The sequence below is a fragment of the Podarcis raffonei genome, chromosome Z, assembly GCF_027172205.1.
Source record: "Podarcis raffonei isolate rPodRaf1 chromosome Z, rPodRaf1.pri, whole genome shotgun sequence".
Lineage (NCBI taxonomy): Eukaryota > Metazoa > Chordata > Lepidosauria > Squamata > Lacertidae > Podarcis > Podarcis raffonei.
The window spans coordinates 15151582-15170418 of NC_070621.1; the positions used below are offsets into that span (position 1 = coordinate 15151582).

Genomic DNA, 18837 nt, shown 5'->3' on the forward strand with positions numbered 1-18837 from the left:
CTTGGCTGCTACTTCTCCAAATCTGCACTTTTTTTGCTAATCCAGTAAGCAAACTTACCACTCACCACTAAGGCAGCCACAAGGCCAATGGCCCCATTTGAAAGACTTGTAATAGCCACAGAAGGACAAGGCCCAGGTATAACATCCATAATCTATAGCATTCTACTCAGTGCATCGGTGGGTTCACTTGACCCTATTAAACATCAAAGGGAATGTGATTTCAGCTATGAATTTGACCCAGGTCAATGGAATAGGCATTGGACAAAAAAACCCTTTAAGTCTATTTTGGCAAGCAAGAGAATTACCCTAAAACTCATATATAGGTGGTACCTAACACCCAGGAAGCTGGCAATGATCCATCCTGGCACCTCACCACTTCGCTAGAGGGGCTGCCCCACACTTGGTACATTGTCCATAGTCCATATGTGGTGGAAATGTACAAAAATACAGCCCTTCTAGAATTAATTAACAATTGAAAGTCAAATGAGAATTAGTTTTATTAAATATATTACATGATCATCTGAATTTACATAATATAGAATTAACAAGCCATTTATTACAAGCAGTGAGATGCAACATAACCAGACACTGGAAAGAGCTTTCTGGCACGATGATGGACCATTGGTACAAAACACGTTTGGGAAACAATCCTCCTTGAGAGAGTTACAAATAAACTACAGTTGACAGAGGGACAGATCAAAAAAGATGGCTTTACCCCAATGTGGTTTAATTTCATAGCATATGCCAGTATTCCAGAAAATGAACAATTCCCCTGATCAGCATTTGGCTCAATTTGGTTGATCTAAATTTAAATTCAAACATAAATCATTATCTTCACTTTGAACCCCACTCGCACGTTCATCAGTATACGAATGCTTTATACTCTTTCATTGGCAACATAAGAGGAAAAACTACTATTACTCAGACTTAATCTATGCACAGTCACAAGGGCTCCTGATCAGGTATTTGGACTTCAGGCCTTTGACCTCATCAACCGAAAAGGTAAGATGCCCACCTAAAGTCCACAAGAGAAGAAGAGGAGTTTGGATTTGATATCCAGCTTTATTACTATCCTAAGGAGTCTCTTTGGCGTCGTCTTCAACCTGTTGTTCTCATATGCCTTCAGTTTGACTGAAGACAGTGTGTGCTGTGCGTCCATTCAAGGAGTGGTGGGAGTCCGTTCAACCTGGCACATCTCCATGCCAAGGCAGAAGTGTGGCAAGTTCTTATCCAATATATATTGTTCATAGATGACACAGCCTTGACAGCACACTCCAAGGAAACTCCACAGAAACTCATCAAACATTTTGCCCAAGACTGTTTGGAGTTTGGCTTCATCATCAGCCTGACAAAAGACTAAAATCTTAGGTCAGGACATCACCAGCACTCCATGCACCAGCCCTGGTGACCACATGTTTGAGGTGGTAGAGCTGGACAGGTGTATTAGTAAGGTGGCTACGGCAATGGCTTGCCTCTCCTAAAGGATATGGGAGAATGAGATGCTAACCAATGCCAAGATGAAAGTCTACCAGGCTTGTGTGTTAACCAGTTAGCTAAGCTTTCATTAGAGGAATATTTAGCAAAACCTCTCAGGATAAGGTATCTCCAGCCCCATTACTTGCACATTTGCCATGTCTGCAGAGCTCAAGGATAAGCAGCCTTACTCATCACAATCTTCACCCCCAAATCAGTATCAAAAAGGCACACATAGGTGTCTATAAAGAACAGAACCCAAAGATGTGTAGAAGAGACATGGATGAGTTCTTGTCTCATTAGGCCTGGCTTCCTGTCTTGCCTGTAGGGACAAGAGAAGCAAAGGTCCTCGCCAGGAATAGGTCCACAGTGCCAGTTCTGGTGCATTACACATAGTCCAGAATCTCTGTCTCCATCTCATTCTCACTTCCATCAGATGGTTCTTTGAACTCCTCCTCTTCTTCCTCCTCCTCCTCTTCCTCTCCGGACTCGAACGCCAGCTGCTCTTTCCCCTCTTCTGTGTTCGAAGTGCTTGTGAACAGAGCTGGAGCAAAAGATGGGGAAAGGGATGAAGATAATGTCAGGGTGGAGATAATGTCAGGATGAGTGGAGGGATGGCTGAGGAATTCCACTGGGGCAAAAGGGGCGGGGTGGGGTAGCCAAAGGTCAGTCAGAATTACTCCCTCAGGGGTCCCATCTGTAGGAAACAAAGAGCCAGCAGTGGCAGGTAGAAACTGATTTCCATTGTAATTCCAAATCAGTTTTTTCTCCCTCCAAAAAATATGTGTATCTAGGGTTGTTAGTTGATTTAGTAAATCTTAATTGATTATGTATTGTTATTATTCAAATTTATATCCAGCTTCTCCTCCGAGGAGCTCAAGGTGTCTATTATCCTATGACAACCAATGTGTGACAGGGATTAAGCTGAGAGAACTAAAGGCTGATCTAGTCCAGGACTCTCTTTCTCACAATGGCCAACCAAGTGCCTCTTTTAGGAAGCCCACAAGCAGCATCTAGGCACAACGGCACTCTCTGCACCTGTGATTCACAGCAACTGGCACTCAGAGGCATCATGCTGAGAGTGGAGACATGAGCTTTGGTAACCAGCCCAAGGTCACCTAGCAATGAATTTCAGTCAATCAAATGGATTGATTTTTATAAGCCTAAGCTACATTAATAAAATGAACTTGGGTGGAGGACTATATGTTTTCAGTATATTGAAAAGACATCCCTAATCATACTTTAAATAAATAAAAAATCCAATACAAGTAATTCAAGCTGCAAGCGGCAGGAGCTATCTTAGAAGAGCCACACAAGCTGTCCCAGGTCAGGTTAACATTTGTAAAAACCTGGATTCATTGCCAGGTTCCGACCTCCCTTGATTAATAGTATATTACCAGGCCTTTTGGGGGGACTTCCGGGTTAGCGCCATCGACTAATGGCGGATTCCCTCTGAGCTCCTGAGGGAATCGGCTCCGCAGGATTGGGTCTTGCCGCTGCGGCGACGCGGGGACCCTCAAAAATCACAGGCGGTGAAGCCTGTGAACCTGGTGACTCGGCGGGCACCATTTGCGCCCCCCGACCTGCGAAGGAGCCTTTTTAAAGGCTTCGGAACGGGGGACGGGGTGAGCGGAGCGGTGCTGAGAGTCGACTGCTTCTCCTGCAGAGTGAAGCCGCATTGCCATGGTCGGAGAGCGCTGACTTCTTCTTGTGAACAATTGGATTCTAAAAGTAACAACCCGTGAGTATTACGGAAATTGGAACTGTAAAGAAAATTTTTTTTAAGAATTAGGCACGATCGGGGAAGGTGTAAAAAGAAAGTCTGCCTCCCCATCTTGTAAACAAGTTAAAGCAAGTACCTGCTAACTAAGGTCGAGAGAACCTCTTTTTTCCTTCTTTGGTAAAAGACTTTAATTTCACGGTTTGGCAGTATAAGAAATCTTGCTGGAGGATAAAGAGCTAATTTTGGGAGCTGAAGTGCCACCCTCCCGGACCCGGGAGTGTTCCGCGAGAGAGCCTGTTGATGAGGTACTAAAGAGTTTGACAGCTGTCAAATTAGCTGTCAAGACGGAAAAAGAGAACTTTGTTTCTGTTGCTTCTGCTGGTTATATCTGTTACAATTTTGTTACAATTTGTTGAAAACAAGGAAGAACTGATACAAACTAACTGGATTTTTGGATTTGAACTGGAATGAATATTAAGAAACCAAAATCCCTCTAGAGGGGTTTTTGGGACATTACAAGAATGGCTGGAGGAGGGAAAATTCAGTCTGAATTGGACAGAGTCTTTGTTCTCTTGGGAAAGTTACAAGGCCAAATTGATGTTTTGGCTATAAATGTTATAACTCTGGACTCAACTGTAAACAATATCATTGAATCTGATAAGGATTTGAATCAGGAAGTTTATTCAACTGAACAGAAAGAGAAACTTGACAACTTTGAGAATTTGGAGAAGGAGACATATGTTGTCCCTGAAGAAAAGGAAGGAGGAGCTGTAATTCTGCAGATGATGAAGGAGGACTTGAGGTCTGACATGATGGTAATGAAGGAAAATAAGAACTTGATGTGGAAAATCTGGCCTGAATTGGAGATTGAAAAAAGGAGAGATCTCCTTATGTGGCGATCTGAAGACCTAAGGATTACAAATTTACTTAAGGTGGAGGTTGGAGCCTCGGGGATATTTGGACTTGAAAGGAGTAAGAAACAAGATTTGGGCTCCACTTTTAAGTATGGAGGACTGGTTGGAAGAAACATGGATCCTGAAGGGCCAGAGCTTCTCCGAGATTTGGTGTTTAATTTTAAGGACTATCAAAAAAACCGGCAGAGAGGAATTGAGAGAGAATTAAGAGCCTCGGATGTGAGATCTCCAGGCTAATACTAGATTAAGACTGATGGACATTTGTTGGGGACTGAATTTGTTTCGGAATCCAAAGGGTACATAATTATAATGTGTTTTGTTTTTATTTTGTTTTTGTAATGTGTATGAAAATTGGGAAATTCGTGGAAGGGAATTTGGGTCGACTTTAGAAAGAATGTTTTAAGAATGTGTATTGATGTATAAGTATTGATGTTTAAGTTTGGATAAGGTAAAATTGGTTTTTTAAAATGAACTAAATTAAATGAAAATAAGGTTAGCAAAAATAAATTGAGGAAATGGATGAAAGAGAAAAAGTAAAATAATAATATGTTAAATTAAGTATAGAAATAGGTTAAAAATATGGATAAGGATTTGCTGAATTAACAATTTGAACTGGAATACAAGAAAGGGAGGTATGAGGAGGTCAGGGAAATATGTTATTGAAAAATAGGTATTGTGAACTTTATGTGTTTTTAATCTTTTTTGCTTTTTCCTTTTTGATTCTTTTTTATTGTATTAAATTTGAAAATCTTAATAAATATATTTTTTTAAAAAATAATACCAGGCCTTTTGGAGCGGATGATCTGCTTTATCATCAGAGACATGGTATCCCGCAAGTCATCACTGGTCTTGGGAAGACACCAGCCGTCCCTCTCTGTACACACCATCTCCATGCCATCATTCCGGCGAATGATCTTCTGCAAGCTGAACAGAGACTAGTCTCAGAATCTCTCTTCCCCCAAAGGACTGAACAAATTAGGTCTGATTCCCTTGTGAAGGTTGACCCTGGTCTCAAAAAATAAACTGAGGACAAAAAGACTCAGAGTCTGGATGTGTCAAATCATCAGTGGAAGAACCAACAAACCCATTAAATGTAGATTTTTAAAACCCTGCTCCCTGGTAATTGTGGGTTCCTGTTTCAAAGGAATGCTGGGAACTGCCTAAGAAGGGGAAACAGAGGTACTCTCTCCTGAAGGTTCAATGTTTAAGGAGTGCAAGCCTTCTCCTCCCCCTACAGTCAGCTGAATTTTTGTATTACTGCAAGGGTACCCATGGAAAAATTCAGAGCAGGTTTTGCTTGAAGGGCCACCACAGCGGGGAGCATACCTTTGAGGTTCAGACAGACATACAAAAGACATGCATGAACATAGACATAAATTGCCCCCCCCCCAAGTTACTTTAGAGCCCCTTTTGATCAAGCACAAGTACCATTCCACATTCAGGTCACAAAGCTGATAGAACATCTGTCGATAGGGAGGCAGGGAACCTTCTCGGAAGATGTAAATCGAATCCTGAGAGAGGAAGAAGCAGAGGGATGGAAGACACCAAAAGACAATGGAACTGAAAGTAAAAATGTTTCCACAACGGGACCCTCTGTTGCTGACTTGACTGTTGGAGAAAACCCTTAACTCCTCCAAAGTCAGACTGTCACCCCAACTTCCTCCTCTTGTCCAATACAGAACCCACAAAGAGTCCTCATGGTTGTTACATTCAATCTCTTCCTCCCCAAACCGCCACATCTCCATTTCCCAGAGCAGCCCTCTGGACTTGAACAGGGCAACTGAGTCTCTCTTGCATCAACCCCAAGGATTCCCACCTCCACAGTGGCTAAAGACAGGAGGATGAATTTATACTATTGGGCATTTTGCCTTTAAGCTGCTACCCATTTCTTTCACGTGACCAAATTTCCCCAGAGGAGACAAAGTGTCAGGAGACAGATCTTCCTAGTACGCCACAAGAGGAGAAAAAAGGTGAAGTCAGGAGGAAAAACAAGGAGGAAGTCAAATACCTACTTTAAGTTTATACTTGCTGAAAGCAGATTTCCGTGGACTGGACATCCCAGAGGTGCTCAGTCCTTGCTTAAGGTCCTGGATGCCAACTACATGGCTCGCTGCAAAGGGCAGGAAGAGAGTCCCCAAATCACATGTTGCACAGCAACTTAAGAACCTGGCTGCTGGATCAGGCCAAAGGCCCATCTAGTCCAGCATCCTGTTCTCACAGTGGCTGACCAAAAGCCTCTTCTAGGAAGCCTCAAAGCAGGACATGACTGCAACAGCAACTTTCTCTACCTGTGATTCCTAGCAACTGGCATTCAGAGGCATATTGCCTCTAACAGTGGAGAAAGAACATAGCCATAATGACTAGCAGCCATTGATTAGCTTTATTCCTCCATGAACTTGTCAAATTCTCTTTTAAAGTCATCCAAGTTGTTGGCCACCACTACATCTTGCTGGAGAGAATTACATACTCAAACTATGTACTGTGTGAAAAATTGCTTTCTTTTGTCTGCCCAGAACCTGTCAACATTCAGCTTCATTGGATGGTACCCAAGTTTTAGTATTATGAGAGGGGGAAATTTAACTTCTCTCTATCTACTTTTTCTTGACTGACACCAAGGATGGAAGAACAAACTACAACATGACAACCTGTTGATCTTGTTTTATAATGTTGTTTAGTCGTGTCTGAATCTTCGTGACCCCATGGACCAGAACACGCCAGGCACTTCTGTCTTCCACTGCCTCCCGCAGTTTGGTTTTATAATAATAAATAATAAATGCTCTGCAGCACCTGGTAACTACTGGTTCTGTGTGCAACTGGCAAAGGAATATATGAAGCTGCCTTCTATCAAGACAGACCACAGATCCATCTGCCTCAGTACTGTCTGCAGACTGGCAGCAGCTCCCCAGGATTTCAGACAGGGCAGTTTTCCAGCCCAACCTGGGCAGAGTGGGGATTGATAGTGGGGTCTCCTGCATGCAGAGCATGTGGTCTACCACACAGCACAGATGTCAGCATTTGAGAGGCAAGTATCTCACAAAGGCTGATGAACTGGCCCACCCACCAGAGGCCACTTTTGACAGGCAGATGAAGCCACCTACCTGTCAATCACCTGGTGTCATATGATGTCAGGTGATTCAACTTCAAAGGAAGAACTGAGAGTGAAATTCCTTCCTTCGTTTGCAACCCCAGCTTTAATTTCAAGCTGCATCTGAAAAGATCCCTGCTGAAAGCAGGACTTGCAATCAGTGCTGACAGCAAGCCCCGTTTTCAGCAGGCGTCTGCTCAGGAGCCACAAAAGGGAGGTTCATCTCATTCAAAAATTGTACCAGGATCAGAGAGAGCAAGAAAAGACACCCCTGCAAATTGATGGAAGAAATCATAATTGTTTAATTCACTAAACAAGATAAAGAAAAATCTACCCACCCTCTTGCCTGTACCACATACCTGGTTTTTTTACGGTGATGGGCAGGCTGTAGTTGTAGGTGCTGCGTTTAGCTTTCACCGGCATGTCATTAGGAGCGTACCCTAGGGGGAAATAGAACAGGTCTGTAGAGGCAGAAGAGATGATGGAGAAGAGCACCTCTCAAAGAGAAACAAATTATACCAGGAATTTTAAATAGATATATATATTTGGCAGCTTGGTCCTTTTGTAGCCTAGACCTTTCCTCTGCCCCCCACCCCCAAAAGGCACTGATAGCAAAGAGTACAACAGTACTCTGATGGCCTGCTTCAATTTTTACCGTATTTCATTCCACAGCGAATTCTGAAATCCAGGACCTGGTAGAACTTTGCTTCTGGGTGTTCCCTGGGATCATAACCAAAGCGGACCCACAGGCTCCTCCAGGGTCCAGTTAGCTACAGGGGCAAACAGAATTACAAGAATGTGAGGCTCTAGTTTTGATGCTTTGTTTGTTTGTTTGTTTTTTGAATCCTTGCATCCGAACGTAGGATTGAAATAACCTTTTTATTAAAAAGCACTCTCAGATTAAAAAACATTGCAACGCCACAATCATTTTAACAACAGCTGCAAAAAAATGTACCACGATTTTGCTGCTGTCAAGACCTTAAAAAGCAGCAAAGCTTTAGATTTTCAGGTTTAGGAAAATGGGAAGGAAAGGAAATTGTGCACAGAAAGGCCATTTATGGCTGGCCACTGTCATTGCCACCATCTAGATTTTACTTCTAGAGAGTGGAGAAAAATGTCTCATTTCAAAACTTTATTTCAAAGTTATTTCAAATCTCCCAGAACACCAACTCTCGCACCACAGCAAAGGGGGTCCTGTGGGCAATTTTATGAGTGCTGAATAAAGAAACTACTGTCCTGGACTCCTTTGGGAGGGTGGGCAGGATAGAAACTGAATAAATAAATAATACAATTTTTTAAAAAACTTTTGATTCCTATTTCTTTTAAACTGCATGCTGTTTGTATTACGCTGTTTGTGCTCTGTTTACTTGTTATCTGCTCTGAGACCATTAAGTAAAGAAAAAGATATAAATGCTTTGAATGATTGAATGAGAGCTTTCTTGACAATCAAAAAATAGGGGGGAAATGACAATACCCCAATAAACAAATTGCAGCTTTCAGGAATGGAGCACTGCCAAGATGGAGACAATTTAACATGTGCTTTGGAAACTTGGATGAATGAACCGCATCACAGGTGGGGAATCTGAAGCTCAAGCCCCGAATGCAGACCTTCAGTCCTCTCTACCCAGCCCACAGGACACTTCCCAGGTCATGCCTCCCCTCATGCCACACAACACTCGAGTGCTTTTGCTAGGTTGGACTGTATCCCTGAACTGTGGCAATGGCTCTTATATATCTGGAAGGAGAAAGGTATGTCTGTATGTGTAGAAGCCAGGGGCTTTTGTGTGGTTGGAATGCAGCCTATTGTACAAGGGCAAGAGTAACACCCATTGAACATGAGAACATAAGAGGTGCCCTGCTGGATCAGGCAAATGGCCCATCTAGTTCCACATTCTGTTCTTGCAATGGCCGACGAGATGCCTGTCTGAAAACCACAAGCAGGACCACAGCACAAAAGTATTCTCCTGTCCTACAGTTCCCAGCAACTTTCACTGACTTTTGCCACTGGCCGCACCTCTTTGCCTCAGGCCCTGCCCTGCCCAGCACTGGAACGTGGCTCCTAAAGAGCTGCCTGTGTGCTAAAGTGCCCCCTGGGCTGAAAAAGGTTCCCTGCCTCTGTTTACATTCTGGAATATATTACTGAGTGCCCCCCCAAAAAATAATTCTTCCCAGCTGCATGCTTTCTGACAACTACATTTTATCACTACTGCATTTACTAAATAGTGAACATTTCAATCCATTGTCACTATATGAGCTGTTGGGAACTCTTTTTAAGAAAGCAACACACACACAAAACATAATGCACTCACCATGTAGTAAGCTAAGTAAGGCAGAAGGAACTTGAGCTTGTCAGGGTGAATGCTTATATTGGCTTTCACAGCATTACGAGACCAGACTGGGCGGACCTCAAACAGCTACAAAACAGAAACACATACAAGAAAGGCTGGAAGGATGTGAAGTATCAAAAGACTCTGCTCATTGTTTCCTTGGAAAAGTTAATTCATGAACTTAAAGCTGCCAAGATTTCTGGCTCTACCAGATCGGGAGGTGTGTGTGAGTGTTCCATTGGATAATAACGGTGCATCAAATAATAATAGCAACAAAACCATTAATAACAAATTAGGTTCCACAGACATTCTATACAAAAATAGAATGTTTTCCACATACAGTAAAGTAAATCGTTACTAACATTTTCAGCTTTGCCTTGTCTCACCATAAAGACATCATGCGTGTGAAAATTGTGAATACACTTTCTACAAAGCAATCTGAGCCTGCAGAGCTTGCAGCAAGACTCAGTCCTTATTAACACAGGTCAAGAAAGGACCGCAAACACTTTCAAATTTGTCTGCTTTGGCAATTCTTTTGCACTCGATGCCAATATGCCAAGCATTCAGGAAGAGCCATGTCCCAATATGGGGGCCTTTCTTGACTCATACAATGGATTGCCTCGTTCCAGCCAAGTATGACTTTATTTGAAAGAATTGCTGGACTAATCTGGCCCTTTGTCTCCTCCTTGGGGCCCTTCAAACTTTTTCTTTTCATACCGTAGTCTCGTTTTTTGATTATTTGGTGTTGTTAGGGTTTCATATGGCTTTTCTACAGAATATACTCTTTTGTCCTGATGCCCTTTTTATAAATGTTCTGTACATGCTATACAAATAAAATTATTGAAAGTGGGGGTAAAAGATTTGCCTCTCAACCAAGAAAGGTACTCTCAACAGGGAGTTCCAGGCAACCCTGGCTCCGATGTCCCAAGTTTCCAAACATGTCTTTCAGTGTGTGAACAGACCCCAAAAAGTGTGTCTACCTTCCTCAGCTCCTCTTCTGCTTTGTGATCCACTGCATTGCTGCAAACTCTCCTCCAGGTCTGCTCTGCAGCGTCCAAAGGCTTCATGGGGATCTCCTCATCCTCAAAGTTGATAAAGATGGCGTTGTGGGGCCGCCGGGCCCGGCTGAGACCTATCAGGTTTTCGCTCGACAACGTGGGGTTCTGATATCCTTCCCTGCAGGGGAGGGAAACAGAAATTACAAAAATGAATCCCATTCGACTCAGTTGTGTGAAATTTGAATAATGTTTGATTTTTTGTTTATTCAAATTCTATAAAAAAAATTTGGAAAAAAGGTACCGTATTTTTTGCACCATAACACTCACTTTTTTCCTCCTAAAAAGTAAGGGGAAATGTCTGTGCGTGTTATGGAGGGAATGCCTACGGGTGGCATGCCTACGGATTTTCCTCCTCTAAAAACTACGTGTGTGTTATGGTCGGGTGCGTGTTATAGAGCGAAAAATACGGTAATTTTCTTTCTATTTTTCTTTTCTGATGCCCCCTTTTAAACTGCTATCTGAACAGAGAATTTCTAAAGAGGCAACCATGAATCTGTTCATTAAAAAGACATGGGCTGATTGCCTGCATTTATATTTATTTGCTTTATTATTATATTTATATTCCACCTTCTCTTCAAGGACCTTAAGGTGATGTACACACTTCTACCACCTCTCCATTTTATCCTCACAACAACCCTGCGAGGTAAGTTAGACTGAGAGTGAGTGACTGACCAAGGTCACACTGTGAGTTTTATGGCTAAGCAGGTACTTGCACCCTGCTCTCCAAAACCCTAGACCAGCACTCCAAGCTCTATATCACACTGGCGTCTTCAATTGTGGAACTAAGGATGGTGAGCATGGAGTTGTCATGTGTTGATGAGACTCAGAACTCCGCCCTTCCCAGATCTGGAACTTATGACCTCCTCAGAGGAAGAGCAGGGGTCAGAGACACACAGACCCCACTTCAAAGGATCTCCATATGATCAGTAGTACTGAAGAGCCAATAAATCTTTGTCTCTATGCCCCAGGAGGCTCCCATACTAGTTGCCTGGATTCTCACACAGCTCTCAGAACCCACGCCCCGCCTTGACCACTCGGCCACAGAAACAGAGTAAGTGAGGCAGGCAGGAACTTAAGCACTAGCTAGTTCCATGAGGGTCACTCGAAAGTAGGGGGAAGTGCATGTAAGCACATGCCTGGATCAGAGCCTGCCTGACAGCCAGGAATGGGTTGAGCCTTCAGCTCCCATAAAAGCTTGGTCTGAGCTGCTTCACTTCTAAAAAACTCCAAACTCGCTTGAACTGAGAAAATGGACACAGACCTTGTTAATATCAAGAAGACTGTTGTATCCATTTAGACAAAGCTCTGAGGCCATAAAAAAAATCTTACACAACAATAAATCCACTGGGTCTTTAAAACATCCTTGATTAAGATGTACAATCATACAAACAATAAAAAGCTTAACAACTAAAACAGTAACAAAAACCAGCTTGAAAAATAAAATCACAAGTTCTGTTCAGCATTTAATGTTGGATTTTGTCATTAAAGAACTGGAGAGAATCTGTTGGTCTTTTATACTGTAATTTGTTCAGGTTGCCTAGAGAGTTTCACTCTTCAATTATTAATAACTCTACCCAGTAGACCCACTAAAACTTGATAATTTTCTTCCCTTGTATTACTGAAAAGTTAGAGCTATATTTCTCCAACACAAATTATGAAGATACTCCTCCACACTGCCCAATGTAACCTGGGCTCAAAGGTGCAGAGCCATGCCAAAAAGCACCAGAAACGAAAATTGAATAAGAGGAAACGAGAGATTTGAAATTTGGCCCCAACTTCCTATAAACCCTTAAACAAATCTACTCCAAGTCTTCAGCATTGTTCCCAGCCCTATGCTGGTTAATCCCGCTAGCCTACCACCCACAGTTCCACCGTGCATCACAAAGTAAAGGTATGGCAAGCCTAAAAGGCTATACCGCCTAAAAGACTTGGCAACCCCACACCGTCACAAGAAATACAGAACAAACTAATGCACAACTAAATATCCTGACTGACCTATCATCAACTACATGCATTCTTAAACAACCCAGAAATGAAGTCAGCAACCACTAGGCGATTGTCAACAGAGGGACACAGCAAAGGGACGGTATCGGCAACATATAAAATACAACTCCAAGACACTGCAGGTTCCTCACCAAAATCAAAGACCAATGGGAACATGACATAGGGACAAAATAAACTCAACCCAATGGTTGAGGCTGTGGACCAATCCCCTCTTTAATCCCTCAAAGGGAACTCACTTTGAAAGTTGTTTACTGATGTCCATTTCAATGGATCTACTTTTATCACCCACTGCGTTCGTGGGGCTTACTCCCAGGAAGTGTACATAGGATTGCAGCCTTATTCTGCCAGCCCTAAATTTTATTGGTTTATTACCATAATTCATTCATTCAGCTAGTTAAGGCAAATACCTTGCTGGATCAGATCACGAGCCACCTAGTCCCTCCTATATCCCTTCCCATAATACAGCACTTGAAATAGGTTCAAAACAGATACTGGAGGAGCAATCCTCACAGTTCCCTAGGAAGGAGGACTGATTGTTAAACCAGAAACTATTCAAATGTGTAGTGGATATGAGGCTAAATAGATTCTCCTTTTTTTGTCAATTTGTGGGGAGTCTGGAGGGACCTAATAATGGGAATCTTGTTATCGTGAATTAACCTTATTTAAAGAGGGAAAAGTTGAGCTTTGCAATCTTGAATTTATCTGAAATCTTCTACAAGCAGTCATGGTTCAACTGAGAGCAGGCTGGGTGGGAAGACTACTGCTCCTATTTTTCAAGGCTGTTTGGAAATTACCTGACAGATAGCTGAAACTCGCAAGTTATATAACAGCCAGGGAAGGATGACAGCCAGATAATAACTGGCTTTTACAGCTAAAGGCACTTTTTATTTAACACTGGAATGGGAAATGTAATGACAGTGTCCAACCATATGTTCTCCTTATTGTGAAAAGGGAAACCAAGGTAACATTTTTATGTATGTTGTAGGTATTATTTATTGCAATAAAAATCACAAAAAGCAATCATCGCTTTAACTGTTCTTATACAAAATTGTTTTTAACTGCTTTTATATTAGAAATTGTTTTGATTATTGATGCTTTTATTGTTAAATTGCTTTCAGATACTTTATAGCAAAGTGAGCTATGAAGAATAACAGTGAGAAAAATCAAAGGTGTTAGCATGAGAAGTGTTCCAAATGTTACCTCTAATGAATTGGAAAGCACAGCCACCTCTTGTCAAATGTCAACAATGTGGCTGTCCCAACCCTGGGATCTGAGCTGCACTGATGAATATCTAAGGAACACATGGACATCAAAGAGAAGTATGTATTTCACTCTCCAATACCTTGTTTCAACTCCTTTGTACGTGCAAACCCAAGTGAAATGAGAGCTGGGTTCATACCTCAGTGCCACATATCCAAAAGCCTCTGCATGTCTGTAGCAACTATCAGTTCTGACAGCTACAACAAGCACATGTTGATTTAACCTAGAAGCAGAGAGGAACACAGAAGTCACTCTGACTTTGTTGTTCCTCCCTGCTGCCAGAAGAAGTCAGGTGCTGCATTGGGCAGGTAACCAAGCCAGGAGAGGTACCAAGAAGGGTGGATAGGGGCTCTCTACAGGTGTCTGTTGCGGCTGTCAGAACCAATAGCTACTACAGTCAACTGGAGACTTCTGGGTATATCGAAGGTTGCTCCCAGGCACAACAGGTGTGGGGCACTCTTTTGGTCTATGTGAGTAGCACTCTAGGGACTACATGCTAGGCAGTGGTGGGCAGGGCCAAATCTAAAAGAGGGCAGGGCCTGCTGGTTGCAGCATGCTTGGCAGCTGAACAAGAGTGGAAGAATGTAACCAATATCACTCTGGACAGATAGTTTTAAGAAGTTCTTAATTTTGCTGCCTCTGAAAAACTAAAACACCATCTGAGAGTCTGGAAAGATGAAGTGGAGCCTGAAGACTTTGCAGCCATCTGGTGAATCTTTATAATAAACAGGAACAGGCAGCCTTTTGCAGAACTTGGGCCAGCTGAATATGACTTTTATGTGGAGATATCCATTATTATTCTATATCTTCTTTAATTTGTACAGGGGACAATGGAAACAGTATGTGTATCCCTTTGTCAATCTCCCATAGAGCTTCCTTTTTTATACTATTGACCTATACTGCATAAGACACTATTTTTATTTGGTTCCAATATATTGTATCATTGAACATGAAAAAAGCTGTTTGTTGCCCCCCCAAAAAAGAATAGGAGTTCCCTTAAGAGGGGAATGCCACTTCTTAGATCAAGGGTTGCCCTCCAGATGTTGTTGCACACAGCTGAGAGGCAGGGTTGTGGAGAGGACAGAGCTCAATAAGCTAGTTGGCTGGATATGCGTGCCAAGAAGGCTATGTTTGGCCTGAGGACCAGAGGTTTTTCCCCTTACCGTCCAGTCCAACCCTAAACTGCAACTATATTCAGTCAACATAGTAGCTGGTACATATATTAATCCTGCCACAGCAGAGACCCCACCCATTGCTCAGCAGGTGGGTTTGCCATCAACTACAAAAGAAGGTCGGCGGTTCGAATCCCTGCAACGGGGTGAACTCCCATTGTTCGGTCCCTGCTCCTGCCCACCTAGCAGTTCGAAAGCACATCAAAGTACAAGTAGATAAATAGGTACCGCTCCGGTGGGTAGGTAAACAGCGTTTCCGTGCGCTGCTCTGGTTCGCCAGAAGCGGATTAGTCATGCTGGCCACATGACCCGGAAAAACTGTCTGCAGACAAACGCCAGCTCCCTCAGCCAGTAAAGCAAGATGAGCGCCGCAATCCCAGAGTCGTCTGCAACTGGACTTAACGGTCAGGGGTCCCTTTACCTTTCACCTTTACAAAAGAAGATACTGACCTATGTTGTGTTTCTGGTCGATAGTAATAGTCCACGGGAGTGTCCAAGCGTGAGAAAATGGGTGGAGGGATATAAAGCGGAAGGTCACTCAGGAAGAACTCCTCTTTCTCTGGCTTTAGCATCAGGACTTTGTCATACATGGAGGTCTGCTTGCCATCTGGTCCAGAGTGCACTGCCAAATACTGGAAATCAGACATCCCTGGAGAGAAGGAGGCAAAAGTGTGCCCTCACAGATTGTTCCCTCATTGCACTACTTAGTGAAACTTGCACAAAAGAAACAGGCATCTCATTCAGTACCAAATCAACATCTATTAATTTCTTTAAAATGCTTGAATACTAACATTCTTCGGAACAAACTGCCTTATACTGAGTCTGACCAGTGGTCCATCTACCTCAGTATTGTCTACATTGACTGGAAACTGCTTCCTGGGTTTTCAGGAAGGACTCTCTTTCAGTCCTACCTGGAGATGCTGAGGATTCTGCTTTGTAGCAACCCAAGAAGCTCTCAAAGTGGCAACTTGCGGAGATTTGCACAATGCAATCACATTCAAAATGTTTTGCACATGCAATCAGAAATAACATGGTGCCTGGTGTAGTGAAAATTATAGCATATGCTTTGATAGATAGCCTACATGTGAAGAGATGTAAAAACTGTGAAATAGTGTGTGGAAGTATATTGTTGTATTAAGAATGTGTCAAGCATGTGCAGGGGGAAAAACTCAGCACTGAGCCAGCTTGATACAGAGTAGACATCCTGTTCTTATCGCTGAATCAGGGACTCAGATGATAATGCAGGCATGCTTTTCCTCTGAGTGTGTAGCCTAATTTCTACATCTGTGTATAGCCAAGTAGAGATAATGCCTCTATATAAGCCCGTGTAATTTATAAGACTGTGGATTCTACTTTTGTGTGATCCCAAGAGGCTGTTGTTCTGATCACAATAGTGTGTTTACTGAAGAAATCCCTGGTTTATTCAGGCAGCCCCCCCCCACCGTATTCATGGGGTCTCCTTGGTGCCACCAGACAGCACACTCAGTGAGAATCCCTGAGGCAAGGAAGTAGGGCTGAACTGAAATTTACAGAGTCTTATGATGGAGGCAAATCTTTCTACTGCAAAGGGGGTGAGGTCCTCCAAATGTTGTTGAGATACAACGTTCATCATCCCTGGTCCTCTCGCCATGCATCTGGAGGACCACAGAGGTTCCTCACCCCTGCCTTAGAGAAATGAATCATTACCTTGAAACTTATAAACTGTAGTAACAATGCCAAGAACTTCTACTTCAAAACTGACATCTTCCTCAAAATCTCCTGCTTCTGTCCGTTTCCTCCTCGTTTTCTTTTTAACTTTCAGCAACATGGAAGATGTCGGGAAGCGGTTGGCACACACAGGGTGGCAGTAGGGGTCCTTGGGGCGGAAGTAGAGCTCGAGTCTTCGGCTGGGGTCAGTGTAGATCTGAAAAGTATGCACACAACCAATAACGTAAATAAAGGCTAGGTCATTCTGCCAGCACACGAATGAGGGGGAAATAGGTTTTGCTTCCTCCCAACCCAGCATGGTAATGCAGCAGGCTGGGGGCTCTCAGACAGGAGAGGGTGGGCTGGGCTGAAATGAAGCCGTGACCCAAATGCACAACAAGCCAACCCCCAGGGGCCAGCAGTTTCTCACCCTGAGTTGGATATAATCCAATCCCTACAATGTAGGGGCTGGATTATTTCAAACAGTGAAAATCCAGACAGAAAAGTAATTGAGCTTTACAGTGGTACCTCTGGTTACGTCCGCTTCATGTTACGTTCTTTCAGGTTACATCCCACGGCGACCTGGAAGTACCGGAAAGGATTACTTCCGGGTATCGTCACTCGCGCTGACACACAAAATGACGTCATGCGCATGCGCAGAAGTGGCAAATCACAACCTGCGTGTGCACAGACGCGCTGCTGCGGGTAGAACTCTTTTCATGTTGCAAACAGGCCTCCAGAACAGATCCCGTTCACAACCAGAGGTACCGCTGTACAGTCATACCTCGGGGTAAATGTGCGTGCGTGGCAACGGAGTGTGTTACTTCCGGGTTTCGCCGCTCACGCATGCGCAGACACTCAAAATGACGTCACATGCATGCATGGAAGCGGCGAGTCATGACCCGCGCAGACGTGGGTTGCATTCACTTCAGGATGCAAACGGAGCTCTGGAATGGATTCTGTTTGCACCCAGAGGTTCCACTGCATTTGGAAAAGTTGTTGAGATGTGATTTAATTTTTTTGCCAAAGTTGCTGGGCTGTAAGGTATGGGCTGACATACGTCTGGAGTTCCCCAGGCGGACACTGCTGCCGACTGCTATATTCTGTATATGGCTGGCAAAATCCAGATGTACGGCAACCCTGTATGGCTTGCCCCCCCTTTCCACAATCACCCCCATCACGCAGAACAGCAATTCAGATCACCCTTTCCTTTTCAAAATGAGAGATAAAGAAGGTGTGAGGGGGATGTTAAGTATGAGGCTCCCTCTTGCCCCAGGTAGCCAGAAGCCTCTTCCGAGCAGAATGATCTTCCGTAGGGGAAATATCTCAACATAGACAAGGGACATTTCTGGAAAATATCCATTTATGATTAGCCATACACAAGCAAGATCCCCAACCTGCCACTTCTTTAAACTGCCATTAAGTCCTTGAAAGACAAGGGTTCAAATCCTGCCCTAGGGGGCAACCTCCCTCACTGAGTTGTGAGGAAATAACAGGAAGAGGGAGAATCATGTATGCCACCTTGAACTCCCTGGGGGAAGGTGGGATATAGATGTGGCGATGAAAAACTGATGATGATGATGATGAGCTAAATGGAAATGGTGTGCGTGGTAACAGTAAAAGCACTCCTCAACTCCCATGGGGTCCAACTTTACAGCCCTGCCTCTGGAGGCTCTGAGCAAGAAAGAGAGAGAGAGAAAGAGAGAGACTGACTCTGTGTCATGAAAACTCCCTGGGAGAGAAGAGTTCCACAGGGAACGTGCAAAGTGTCCGATGTAAGCAGGCACGGGTTCCGGGGCATCCGAATGCAGGCTGGTTTGAGACCACCACCACCCCCCGCCAGCACGGCAGCTTTGCCTCTCAGTAACCTGAGCAGGAAGAGCCATTCTTCAGAGGACGCCCACTCCCCATCCTTACCCTAGAGACCCCTTCCTCTCCGCCCAGCGTCAGCAGCGTCTTGTCCACGTCCTGCACAACGCCTGGGTACTCCACGTACACCAGCCTCTTGTCGCGGTTCAGCTGTGAAGTCGCCGCGTCCGCCCCGACGGCCGGAGAGCAGCAGCCTGCGCCTCCCTCAGCGCTGTCTCCCCCGACCATTTTCCCCGCCAGGAACCGCCACAGTCGCTCTCTTCAAA

General features: G+C 43.8%; 1 protein-coding gene across 2 annotated transcripts; it reads right to left on the reverse strand.

Moving 5' to 3' along the window:
• Positions 1-479: 479 nt before the first annotated feature.
• Positions 480-18837, reverse strand: GTF3C5 (general transcription factor IIIC subunit 5). 2 transcript variants are annotated; one of them, XM_053373684.1, is made up of 11 exons: positions 18620-18836; positions 16703-16919; positions 15467-15665; positions 10503-10698; positions 9505-9609; positions 7851-7965; positions 7555-7635; positions 6123-6220; positions 5539-5621; positions 4892-5034; positions 480-2017 (listed from the first exon to the last, which is right to left on the reverse strand). In XM_053373684.1, exons 1-11 carry the CDS (start codon positions 18797-18799, stop codon positions 1860-1862), a joined length of 1575 nt encoding a protein of 524 aa, XP_053229659.1. In that variant the 5' UTR covers positions 18800-18836; the 3' UTR covers positions 480-1859. The 2 variants fall into 2 exon arrangements, with proteins under 2 accessions (XP_053229659.1, XP_053229660.1); XM_053373685.1 differs by lacking the exon at positions 4892-5034 and having other exon boundaries at positions 18620-18837.

Coding starts and splice junctions, on each gene's coding strand:
- GTF3C5 (XM_053373684.1), bottom strand. CDS start 18,799: ATGGTCGGGGGAGACAGCGCTGAGGGAGGCGCAGGCTGCTGCTCTCCG. Junction 16,920..18,619: donor GAGAGGAAGGGGTCTCTAGG/GTAAGGATGGGG, acceptor CATACTTTTCAG/ATCTACACTGACCCCAGCCG. Junction 6,221..7,554: donor CATCACCGTAAAAAAACCAG/GTATGTGGTACA, acceptor TGCCCTTTGCAG/CGAGCCATGTAGTTGGCATC.